Genomic DNA, 12769 nt, shown 5'->3' with positions numbered 1-12769 from the left:
GTATTGCATTGGGATACTTTCTAATTCAAGAATACAAACTGTGATAGTCAACTGTTTTCTATTATTAATATGGCTGGGATATAGAAAAAAATCAATTTGCTTGTATTATATGAACATTTAAAACTGCATTTATATTATTTTCCAATAGATGTCCGTCCATTGATACAAACTGCAGATGAAGAAAATTATGCCACGGTGGTTGGGTACAGTGCTTTCTTACATTGTGAGTTCTTTGCTTCACCCGAGGCAATTGTGTCCTGGTAAGCTGTTACATGGTTTTCTTAAGAGAATGTCAGTTGTAGGTTGTGCCTTGTTTCTTCATCCATCATTTGACAGGCTGCACTGTGTCAAGTTATTACACGTAGCGAGTGCCTCTGAGAAGCAAGGTAGCAAACTTACTTACCTACCTTTCCTGGCACTGTTGACTAGATTTGTAGTATTCTCTCACATGGGGAAATATGGAGAGCCATTTTTGCTCACAAAGGAAAGCAAAAAATTGAAGTGATTGCTAAGACAATTTTATAGGTCTCCATTACGGATATATCTAAGGTCATACATTACTGTTGTTGTTTTGGGTATTACCTAAATAATTGTTAAGTCTGCATTTCATTCCAAGTGCCTATGTTTAAAACTTTGTCAACATGTATTTTGAATTTAATTTCGATATATTGGTTGGTATAGTAACTCCACACATCATTGTATGAATCTACCATATTTGTTCCTTCACTAGAAAAACTTGGTTAAACTAGTCTTAAATAATTTTTCCCAGGGCTCTGCAGGGCTGAGATTAGAATGAGGAGAGCAAGGCAAGGTCATCCAAGTATAGGGTCAGATTCTGTCTTTATTTAAAATTTGGATATTTTGTTCATTGTGGATTCTTTTATATTATTTTCGATTTTTAGAAATACCTCATTAAAATATTTATCTTGATTATACTGAGATTTTTTTTTTGCCAACCCTTAAATTTTGTCTCTGAGGCAAGTGCCTCACTCGCCTTACCCTAGTGCCTGCCCTGTAAAATCTTGTGTGAACAGCAGCCAGAGTTTGTCCTTTGGATATTTTCTCTCCAGTAGCCTCTTACTGTGAAATGTATAGGGAGAATCAAGCTGTGGCAGCAAATGCTTGGAAAATGGATGAATGTAGGAGAAAATGACTCTGGGTGATGAGGGTCAATGTAATCCATGTCCACAGGACAGGAAGGACTTCCTGGCCTATAATATTTCTGAGTGACCAGTGTTCCTCTAGGACAGTAGGAGGTTCAGAATATTTATTATCTCTTTCAATTACTAGCTTTCCCATTTAGTACCCTGAAGCAATGACTAACTAAAGCGTTCACCATCAATAGGCAGAAACTATTTATTAAACTCTGAGGACAGACGCAAAGTGGTACTGAGCGCTATTATTAATACAGCAGAAACATAGAGCTCAGACACAGATTTCCTCCAGTCACAGTCTATTTGGGCAGGTAAGATGTATACCTATCGCCTATTTTGGAAAAATTGTGAACTCTAATGGAACATTTCATAAGGTCTGCTAAGCTCCTGAAGAAGGGATAACACTGAATGACATCAGCGGCCAGTTTGCAGGAGTATAGGATTCTATCAAACCCACATTGATTTATACTTTCTATAGGCAGAAGGTGGAAGAAGCAAAACCCCTTGAAGGCAGACGGTATTATTTCCATGAGAATGGCACATTACAGATCAACGAGACCACAGAAGAAGATGCTGGTTCCTACTCTTGTTGGGTAGAAAATGCTAAAGGAAAAACAGCAGTCACAGCCAACTTGGATATTAGAAGTAATTTTATTTTGTTTTTACTTTGCATGAATTGTCACATGGCTTCAGTTTTTCATTTTCCCAAGTGAAACAATATGATTTAAGTTCAGGCATCTGTTAAATTTCTTTAGACTGTTTCAAAACTCCTAGATTGGGTTTCATCTAAACGACCCTCACAAGAATTATCGGATATGTCGATGATGTGTCCATGGCTTTATACAATTGTAAGAGGGAACTAGGTGTTCTTGGTGATGGATGACCAACAGTACTTAAAAGTCCTCTCTTTTGGTGTATTCCTGTAACTCTATTTTATTTCAATAACCAACTCAGTGTAATGTCACCAGTATTCAACTCTTTGAACTAAAAATTTCACAAATAAACTCATAAAGGATCAGTTTCGTAAAGACTCCGGAATGAGAAAATGAGGAGGCTTTTGTCCTCTTTTTGAGTCATAAACAGCTCTGTATTTTTTCTCTTGTTCAAGCAGCCTGTTTCATTTGTAATTGCTCCCAGTAGTTAAGTATGTGCCAAGATATGTCAGTGTCCCAAAGAGGGGCATGTCAACACCTAGAGTCAGGCTGACTGGAACCCAGATCCACAGGCATCAGCAATATTTTGATTTTAAAATTGCTCAGAGAACCCTTTTCAGGGAAACACAAAGAATAGAAAGATTCTATAGTAAATGGAGGGAGGGTTTGTATTTCCTGTGACAGGTCACTCTCATGGCCTGCTTAGATAACAGGTACATATTTGTTTAATCATCTGTTTTCACTGCTACCTTAACATTTGTCTCTCTCTCTGCACACACACGCACACCCTTCTTTCCTTCTTTTATTCTTTCATCGTATTTTTTTCTATACCCTAAGTTATCCAACATGCCAGCCCAATGGACTATATTTTTAAGGCACATTAATATTCATTGATGTCTACTTATAGTGGATGTCTCTCTGCATTTTCAAGTGGTATGTGCAATTTTTAAAATGCTCTTATAACATCAATGAAGATGATTCTTTTTATACTTTATAAAACCAACCTAGATCAAAGATAAGCAACTCTGCCAGGTGAAAGATAATGAGAGTGAAGTCTGGAATCTAAATGAACCATCACATTCCTATTGCCCAACACAGTGCTTGGCCCAAAGTGGACCTCAGAACTGCTAGTGGCCAGAGAGAAGGCCACGTTCATAAACTTTTGGTCTGCTCTAATGTCCATTTTATATGTCAGGGTTATATAGGAATCGTATCCATGAGAATTAAGGGCATACTTTTTACATATGAAAAAGGAATGTCAAGAATGGAATTGAATAAGAGGCTATGCAGCATGAGCTTTGGTCTCTTTCAGTCTTGAGTTCAAATCACAGCTTAGTCCCTTACTAGTTAGAAAATATTAGTATCCTTACTTAATTTCATTTTAACCTTAAGTTATCTTCTTAGTAGGGTAGAGATATTAATATTCATAGAATTGTTGTAAAATGTCACAATGAATATAAACTTCTTCACAGAGTCTAGTTAAATGAAATAAGTGCTTATTAAATGGTATCAATTATTATTCAATGGATTCCTTTAAAGTTAGAATTAGGAGTAGGATGTTTAGAACTTCACTTGAAATTAAGTCAATTTGATAACCTCTTCAGATTTCATGCTTGGAATATCAAAAACTCAATTTTACTAACACTTCAATTTTTAATTAGTTTCTTGAGTAACATATAGATAGCAAATATTAGAACATGATTGTGGAGTTGGAGGTCAGCTCATGAGATTTGGCTTCTGAGAGGATTACCAAGTGCCACATTGGAGTAAAGTATATCTGCCTTTAATATGGTCCTTAAGAGTAAGGATTATATGTTTTGAAACAATTATAAAGAAACAGACATTTTCCAAGACAGCCACGGTACCAATGTTTGAGCTTTATATTGTTTTGTTTTGTTTTCTAACATCTTTATTGGAGGATAATTGCTTTACAATGTTGTGTTAGTTTCTGCTGTATAACAAAGTGAATCAGCTATATGTATACATATATCCCCATATCCCCTCCCTCTTGTGTCTCCCTCCCACCCCTCTAGGTGGTCACAAAGCACCGAGCTGATCTCCCTGTGCTTTGCACCTGCTTCCCACTAGCTATCTATTTTACATTTGGTACTGTATATATGTCAGTGCTACTCTCTCACTTTGTTCCAGATTACCCTTCCCCCTCCCCATGTCCTCAAGTCCATTCTCTACGTCTGCGTCTTTATTCCTGTCCTGCCCCTATGTTCATGAGATCCATTTTTTTCCTTTCAATTCCGTATATATGTGTTAGCATACAGTATTTGTCTTTCTCTTTCTGACTTACTTCACTCTGTATGACCGTCTCTAGGTCCATCCACCTCACTACAAATAACTCAATTTCATTTCTTTTTATGGCTGAGTAATATTCCATTGTATATATGTGCCACATCTTCTTTATCCATTCATCTGTAGATGGACACATAGGGTGCTTCCATGTCTTGGCTATTGAAAATAGAGCTGCAATGAACATTGTGGTACATGACTCTTTTTAAATTATGGTTTCCTCAGCGTATATGCCTAGTAGTGAGATTGCTGGGTTGTATGGTAGTTCTATTTTTAGCTTTTTGAGTAACCTCCATACTGTTCTCCATAGTGGCTGTATCAATTTAGATTCCCACCAACAGTGCAAGAGGGTTCCCTTTTCTCCACACCTTCTCCAGCATTTATTGTTTGTAGATATTTTGATGATGGCCATTCTGAGTGGTGTGCGGTGATAACTCATTGTAGTTTTGACTTGCATTTCCCTAATGATTAGTGATGTTGAGCATCCTTTCGTGTGTTTGTTGACAATCTGTATATCTTCTTTGGAGAATTGTCTATTTAGGTCTTCTGCCCATTTTTGGATTGGGTTGTTTGTGTTTTTGATATTGAGCTGCATGAGCTGCTTGTATATTTTGGAGATTAATCCTTTGTCAGTTGCTTCATTGGCAAATATTTTCTCCCATTCTGAGGGCTCTCTTTTCATCTTGTTTATGGTTTCCTTTGCTGTGCAAAAGCTTTTAAATTTCATTAGGTCCCATTTGTTTATTGTTGTTTTTATTTCCATTTCTCTCGGAGGTGGGTCATAATGGATTTTGCTGTGATTTATGTCATAGAGTGTTCTGCCTATGTTTTCCTCTAAGAGTTTCATAGTGTCTGGTCTTACATTTAGGTCTTTAATCCATTTTGAGTTTATTTTGTGTATGGTGTTAGGAAGTGTTCTAGTTTCATTCTTTTACATGTAGCTGTCCAGTTTTCCCAGCACCACTTATTGAAGAGGCTGTCTTTTCTCCATTGTATATTCTTGCCTCCTTTGTCAAAGATAAGGTGACCTTGTGTGCCTAGGTTTATCTCTGGGCTTTCTATCCTGTTCCATTGATCTATATTTCTGTTTTTGTGCCAGTACCATATTGTCTTGATTACTGTAGCTTTGTAGTATAGTTTGAAGTTGGAGAGCTTGATTCCTCCAGCTCCATTTTTCTTTCTCAAGATTGCTTTGGCTATTCGGGGTCTTTTGTGTTTCCATACAAATTGTAAAATGTTTTGTTCTAGTTCTGTGAAAAATGTCATTGGTAGTTTGATAGGGATTGCATTGAATCTGTAGATTGCTTTGGGTAGTATAGTCATTTTCACAATGTTGATTCTTCCAATCCAGGAACATGGTATATCTCTCCATCTGTTTGTATTGTCTTTAATTTCTTTCATCAGTGTCTTATAGTTTTCTGCATACAGGTCTTTTGTCTCCTTAGGTATGTTTATTCCTAGGTATTTTATTTTTATTCCTAGGTATTTTATTCATATTTTTGATATTACTAATTTACTTTCCAAATATGACTCACTGTAACTCATTCAACAAATACATATTGAGTACCTACTGTATGCAGGCTCCCTTCTGGGCTCTGGAGTTACTTGAATGAAACAAAACAAGCAAGGCCTCCACGTTCATGGTGCTTATGTTCGCATTCCACACCTTCATGTTGTTAGTTCATCTATGCATGGGCTTCACCATTTAATCTCAGATTTGAGTTAATAATAAACAAGTTAATAGAAAATTAATTGATTTCCTCTTTATGGTATTTTGATCACATGTCCAGAAGCACCAGAAGGACGATTTATATTATTTTCAATATCCAGAGGCATTTGCTTGCTTACACTCTTGGGAAATTGCTATTAATATAATACTTCTACCCAGGTGCCCTGGCTTGGAAGGAATGAAAATAGTAATGATATGTGATGTTAGGAAATAACAGTGTGACAAACATTGCATGAGGATTTGACTATCAGTGTTGACCATTTTTGTTGATTAAATTGCAGACACTTGATAGCAAAGTAAGCTGTGTTCTATAGCTCTAACTAATATCTTTATTTTGTAAAAACAGATGCTACAAAACTTAGAGTTTCTCCTAAGAATCCTCATGTCCCCAGATCACATACACTTGAATTACATTGTGAGAGCAAATGTGACTCACATTTGAAATACAGTTTAAAATTATCCTGGAGTAAAGATGGAGAAGCCTTTGAAATTAATGGCACAGAGGATGGCAGGTAGGTAAACTTTTTTTTTATCTTTATTGGAGTATAATTGCTTTACAATGTTGTGTTAGTTTCTGCTCTACAACAAAGTGAATCAGCTAAATGTATACATTTATCCCCAAATCCCCTCGCTCTTGAGCCTACCTCCCACCCCCCAATCCCACCCCTCTAGGTCATTACAAAACATTGAGTTGATCTCCCTGTGCTATGCAGCAGCTTCCCACTATATATCTGTTTTACATTTGGTACTATATATATGTCATTGCTACTCTCTCACTTCATCCCAGTTTCCCCTTCTCCCCCTGTGTCCTCAAGTCCGTTCTTTATGACTGTGTCTTTATTCCTGCCCTACCACTAAGTTCATCAGTACACCATTTTTTTAGACTGCATATATATGCCTTAGCATACGGTATTTGTTTTTCTCTTTCAGACTTACTTCACTCTGTATGACAGACTCTAGGTCCATCCACCTCACTTCAAATAACTCAATTTCGTTTCTTTTTATGGCTGAGTAATATTCCATTATATATATGTGCCACACCTTCTTTATCCATTCATCTGTTGATGGACACGTAGGTTGCTTCCATGTCCTGACTACTGTATATAGTGCTGCAGTGAACATTGTGGTACATGACTCTTTTTGAATTATGGTTTTCTCAGGGTATATGCCCAGTAGGGGGATTGCTGGGTCATATGGTAGTTCTATTTTTAGTTTTTTAAGGACTCTCCATACTGTTCTCCATAGTGGCTGTATCCATTTATATTCCCACCAACAGTGCAAGAGGGTTCCCTTTTCTTCACACCTTCTCCAGCATTTATTGTTTGTAGATTTTTTTTTTTTTTGCGGTATGAGGGCCTCTCACTGTTGTGGCCCCTCCCGTTGCGGAGCACAGGCTCCGGACGTGCAGGCTCAGCGGCCACGGCTCACGGGCCCAGCTGCTCCGCGGCATGTGGGATCCTCCCGGACCAGGGCACGAACCTGTGTCCCCTGCATCGGCAGGCAGACTCCCAACCACTGCGCCACCAGGGAAGTCCTGTTTGTAGATTTTTTGATGATGGCCATTCTGACGGATGTGAGGTGATTTTTGATTTGCATTTCTCTAATGATTAGTGATGTTGAGCATCCTTTCTTGTGTTTGTTGGCAATTGGTATGTCTTTAAAGAAAATTACAGGCCAATATCACTGATGAACATAGATGCAAAACTCCTCAACAAAATAGTAGCAAACAGAATCCAACAACACGTTAAAAGGATCATACACCATAATCAGGTGGGGTTTATCCCAGGAATGCAAGGATTCTTCAATATACACAAAGCAATCAATGTGATACACCATATTAACAAACTGAAGGATAAATACCATATGATAATCTCAATAGATGCAGAAAAAGAACTTAACAAAATACAACACCTATTTATGGTAAACTATTATAGTATCTCATAATATTTGCTTGGGATTAAACCTTGCATTTGAAAGAAAAATAGTTGTAAAAGTATACACACTGAATTAAAATATAAAAACTGCTTATTACATTTCAGTCTTTAAGGCAGTATTTAAAAGGTCAAACAGTGTACTTGTTTCACTTTACTTCCACACGTTTCTCTCCTCATTTTTGCTACCAATTTTTCACGTAACGTGTACCATCCTGTGAGTGCAGGCAACAGAAACAGCTCCTGTTATTTGAGGAATATTTATTGCATGGGCTTGGGTGCTCACAAAACCATTGGAAAGAGTGGAGGAGATAGGTCTATGGGTGCTGCTTACTGAGCTTTTGGGGTTTTGGTGATATGGCATTGCAGCTGCAATTCACATGTCTGGAAATTGCTGCTGTCTTCACTGCCCCCCTGACCCCACTGGTTCTCCTGGCGAGTCCAGCACTGCCAGCTCTTATATCTGCCAGAGTCGCTGTCTGCTCACAAGGCCCTAGAGGAGATGGTGCCCATTGCTCTTCTACCTCCCAATCTCATAGGAATTTATCTCATGGGTGGAAGCTAAATCATATCTCAGATCCTTCCTATTGGTAAGTATTGACAAGTATATTTTTGAGCCTTCCAGCTTCTTTGTAAAGAATATGTAAAAGTGTAGAAGAGAGAATGTAGAGTAAGTGTGACTAGATGATGACTCGTACTATATTTAAACACTGTTAAGTGTATCAAAGGAAGAGAAAACAGTCAATATTTAATGAATGTGTGTGCTGTCTTTTGGAAGGAGAGGACATTCCCCTTCCTTTTGCATTGTTGCTGAGTTAGGGGTTAAAACTTGACCATCCTTGTTCCAGATCTCACCCGCCATCTTGTTCCTCATCGTTCTGAAAAACTAAATCTGAAGATCTTTAGACAGGACTTGCATTCCTTAGGCGAGATGGTGTCAGTGTCATCATTAAGAGAATGGCCTCTGGAACCCAGGGGCTTGGGATTGAATCCCAGCTTTGTCACTTATTGGGTCTGTGACCTTAGACCAGCTGCCTAACTCTTCTGTGCCTTAGTTGTATATTCTATAACATAGTTTAGTTCAAAAAAATTGTTTAAGGTAACTTCATCATAGGGTTATTATGAGTTAACACCAAGCACTTAGAATATACTCAGTACTCAGTCCAATTTAGCTGTGATGACTCATTCTCCTCATTTCTCTGGTAGTCTTGTCTCATTTCTTTTACCTGCTTGGTCTTTTTTGGTATTTGTGGGTATGTGTGCCACTTCTATATAAAGGCATTGATTGGTCTCCGCCTGGGTACTTAATTTATTCTATCTCATCCCTCCTCTGTATTTTATGTTTGTGGAAAGGCAGCATATGTACTGCAACCAGTTGTCAGTGACACAAAAGGAGAATAACTGTTGATACCTAACAGGCTACATGTTGCAACAGAGATCTTCAGCCTTTGGTTAGGTGTGAGTTGATTTGTCAACTGCTCAGATCCCCCCCAAATTCTCCCTGTTTTGTCAACTGTGTAGTTATTTGGGGTCTTCCGTATAACCTCTGGGTTATAGCCAAGAAGGGAATCAGACTCATGCCTTGTTGGTAATGTGACCTGCATATTTAGGCCCTGAATCCAGACTCTCCAACCAGCCTCTTTGTGTGACTCAGTTTTATAGCTTCTGCAGGCTGCTGGGGCTGACACTCAATTGAGCCTCTGGCTCTCTGAGTCACCTAAGTAATGCAGACATTCTTCTAGTTTTCCTTAACACAGAAGTGATATTTGGGGTGGGATGGGGTGGGAATGACTGTTGCAGACTGGTCTTGACTGGAACCAGGAGCAGGCATGGAATTGTAGCAGGGAGTTGAGATCACAGGTATCAGCTAAATTTCTGTAGAACCATTAGTAAGCTCCCATTTCTCACCTTCTGCTGGGACACCTTCTCCTATCACTAGGCTGGGAACCAGAAGCTTTTACCTAGAAAGTGGTTAAATTTCTGATCCAAAGGCACATAGAGGAAAATGAGAAGTAAAACACCTTCTGCTCTCCCCTTTTGTCCCCTGTTATGTACAGGGGTATGGTAAGTGTTGGAAACTGCTACCCTGGACCATTATACCTGCTGGGTGCCTCATGCTATGTTAGTGCCTCCCATACATGCTTTCCCTCTTATTATCCTCACAGTAAACCTATTAGGAAGGCTGAAATGACCTCAAGGAATTTTCTGTGGATTTCTAACCTGCAGGTGGCTCTAGACAATACAATATCATTATGAAAAATGAAATAGAGTGTGGATATGCTATCAAAACACTTTTAAAATTTAGACTGTCCTTAACAAATGTAATGGGGACTGTTCATGACCATAGACAGAGTGAACGACCCAGTCCTGAAGGAGAGGAGGGATGGCAGAGGGATGTGGGATGTGTCCATGTGTCCGTGAATAGGAGGATGAGAGGGAAAAGGTGTCAAAAGCACAAGTGCGAGGGCTTTATCTCGGCATCAAGGAAGGGCTTCTTTTTCCCCTCAGAAATGGCAGCAGATGAATGCGGTAGAACTCAGGGGTGGGGGATAAGGATGCAGAGGTTATAAGGCATTAGATTAGGCAGAGATTATAAGGATAGAGAAGGGTCTCTTCCTAAGAAAAGAGGAACTAAGGTAATTTGTTCAAGCAGAAAGGCAGGAAGAATGGGAGTTGGGGCATTAAGAAATGTGATTAGTTACAAGCCAACAATGAATTAAATCAATTTGATTAATATTATTAGTAACACTCTTTGAGCACATAGTAAGCCAGGCTCTATACACAAATCACTTTATGTGTTTTCCCTCATTTACTTCTCCTGAAAAGAAATAAAATATTGTTATCCCCATTTCTTAAGTAAGGTGAATTAGGCTCCAAGTTTTGTGCAAGATTATACAAGTCATAGTTTGTGGAACCAAGCCTCAAACACAGGTCTCCAAAGAAAGCAACATTTTTAATATTGCCTGGAGCGAAATTTGTTACAAGACGGAATGGAGCAAGAAAACACTGGAGGTTAACATGGTTCGGGGACTAGTGATCTGGATATTTCAGATGAAGGAGGTGAGAGGTTGTAGAATGATAGCAAAGGGAGGTAGGTAGTTAAGCAGGTAAAAGCAGGGGAAAAGACTGAGAGGAACAGAGATGAAGATGAAGCCAGAGAACAGGTTTATGTAGAGTAGAAACCATTTTTAAAATGTATAATGTGCTTAACAAGGATTTCTTCAAGCAGAATACAGTTGACCTATGATGGAAAAATAGTGTAAGACAGAAATAAAGAGTTGTGGTCTTAGGCACTGAGAATTCGGAGCTGTTTGTTACTTCAGAACAAACAGAAAAGTTGCCCTTAAGTTGCTGTTTCTTTCTGGCGTGAAGCAGCCCCACACCAGGGTACAAATCTTGGCAAGAAGATTGTAGGCTAGATTTCAGCTCCACTGGGCCCTCGTGGATGTGCAGGGCACAAACAGCCCTCTTGAAGAGGTTATTAAATTGTATTTCTTCATCTAAGAAGGTAAACTTTGCAAAACTGTCAGTGTATGTAATATTCTGATATTTGTACCAAATGGACACATAACTAACATGAACTGAGAAACTATGTCAAAGCTTTATCATTACAATTATAGTGAGATTCTTGACTAGCAATACCAGGTAGTATTGATTAGCAAATCATTCAGTGATTGGTAGAGGGGTAAGGGGCCAACTTTGCCTGTAATCAAAGGGCAGAACCATGTTTGACTTTACTACAGTTTTAATTGGTTTTCTATAACTCGAACTTTTCAGCAGCCTATATGAGTTTTATATTAAGAAACTAAATTATTTAAGATTTTCTCTCCCTCCCCACAAGGAAGACATTGTTTATTTCAATTAAATAGCACAATGCTGTGAATATATCTCAGATTTAATGGAACTTTATTTTTTAAAAAAATACTTGAATAGTTATGCTAACAATACATAGGCATAGGGTAAAGGTATAATTCATATTTTAAAAATTCATATAGTAAACTCAATTACAAATTGGCAAAAAGAGAACAAATAATAAAAAGCCAGCACCAAATGATTTGCAAAAAGAAGTACTAGTCTGCCATCTACTGTTCAGATAAGTCACAGTTCACTTTTTTTTTTTTTTTTTTAAAGGAAAGCCAACGTTGGGGGAAGATGTGGAATCTTTTTTTTTTTAATTTATTTATTTTTATTTTTGGCTGTGTTGGGTCTTCGTTTCTGTGCGAGGGCTTTCTCTAGTTGCGGCAAGCTGGGTCCACTCTTCATCGCGATGCGCGGGCCTCTCACTATCGCGGCCTCTCACTGCGGAGCACGGTCTCCAGACGCGCAGGCTCAGTAGTTGTGGCTCACGGGCTTGGTTGCTCCGCGGCATGTGGGATCTTCCCAGACCAGGGCTCGAACCCGTGTCCCCTGCATTGGCAGGCAGATTCTCTACCACTGCGCCACCAGGGAAGCCCACAGTTCACTTTTTATCACATCTTAAAGTGCATTCTATGTGGGAGGTGGAAGGATGGAGAAAAGAGAAAGTTGTCAAAAATAGAGATTGCCAGACTTCATCTCACATATTCTGGTTCTGTAGAACTGGGGTGTGATTCAGGAATCTGTCTTTGTAAGAAGCACCCAAGTTGATCCTATGTAGGTGGTTCCCTAAACATACCTTAAGAATTATTCAAATTTATCTTAGTTATTGTGAGGTATGGTACACTCTTCAGACACACCAGGCAAGATGGCTCCATCACTGACCCATGAATCACAGATGGCTGGATTTGGTAATTTAAAAACCAACCAACCAACCAACCAACCTGATCCCTTTCATGGCTTGTAGACATTTGTGTGTGCTTGAATAATACTTTCCAGTTTTCAAGTATGGCATTCTCTAATAAAATTTGCATTATGGGACAAGTTTTTTTTTTAAATTCTTCCTTAAATTGCTTTCTATGGGGAATATTTAGTTTTGAAAGGATTACATTTCTATTGTTTCTGTTTGTTTCATCCTCATCATAG

At 38.6% G+C, this 12769-nt stretch overlaps 1 protein-coding gene across 3 annotated transcripts in view; it reads left to right on the top strand.

Annotated features, from left to right (window-relative positions):
* The window catches only part of CHL1 (cell adhesion molecule L1 like), a gene marked incomplete at both ends in the record, with an annotated part of 77591 nt that overhangs the window by 40268 nt on the left and 24554 nt on the right, over window positions 1–12769 (top strand). For all 3 annotated transcript variants that reach the window (XM_079713713.1, XM_079713714.1, XM_079713712.1), the window contains 3 exons: window positions 149–260; window positions 1633–1799; window positions 6184–6349. In XM_079713713.1, coding sequence (XP_079569839.1) covers window positions 149–260; window positions 1633–1799; window positions 6184–6349 — 445 coding nt within the window. The remainder of the gene's footprint in view (window positions 1–148; window positions 261–1632; window positions 1800–6183; window positions 6350–12769) is intronic.

This window comes from Hyperoodon ampullatus (assembly GCF_949752795.1).
Source record: "Hyperoodon ampullatus genome assembly, chromosome: 10".
Lineage (NCBI taxonomy): Eukaryota > Metazoa > Chordata > Mammalia > Artiodactyla > Ziphiidae > Hyperoodon > Hyperoodon ampullatus.
This window is presented reverse-complemented; position numbering and strand designations above follow the sequence as displayed.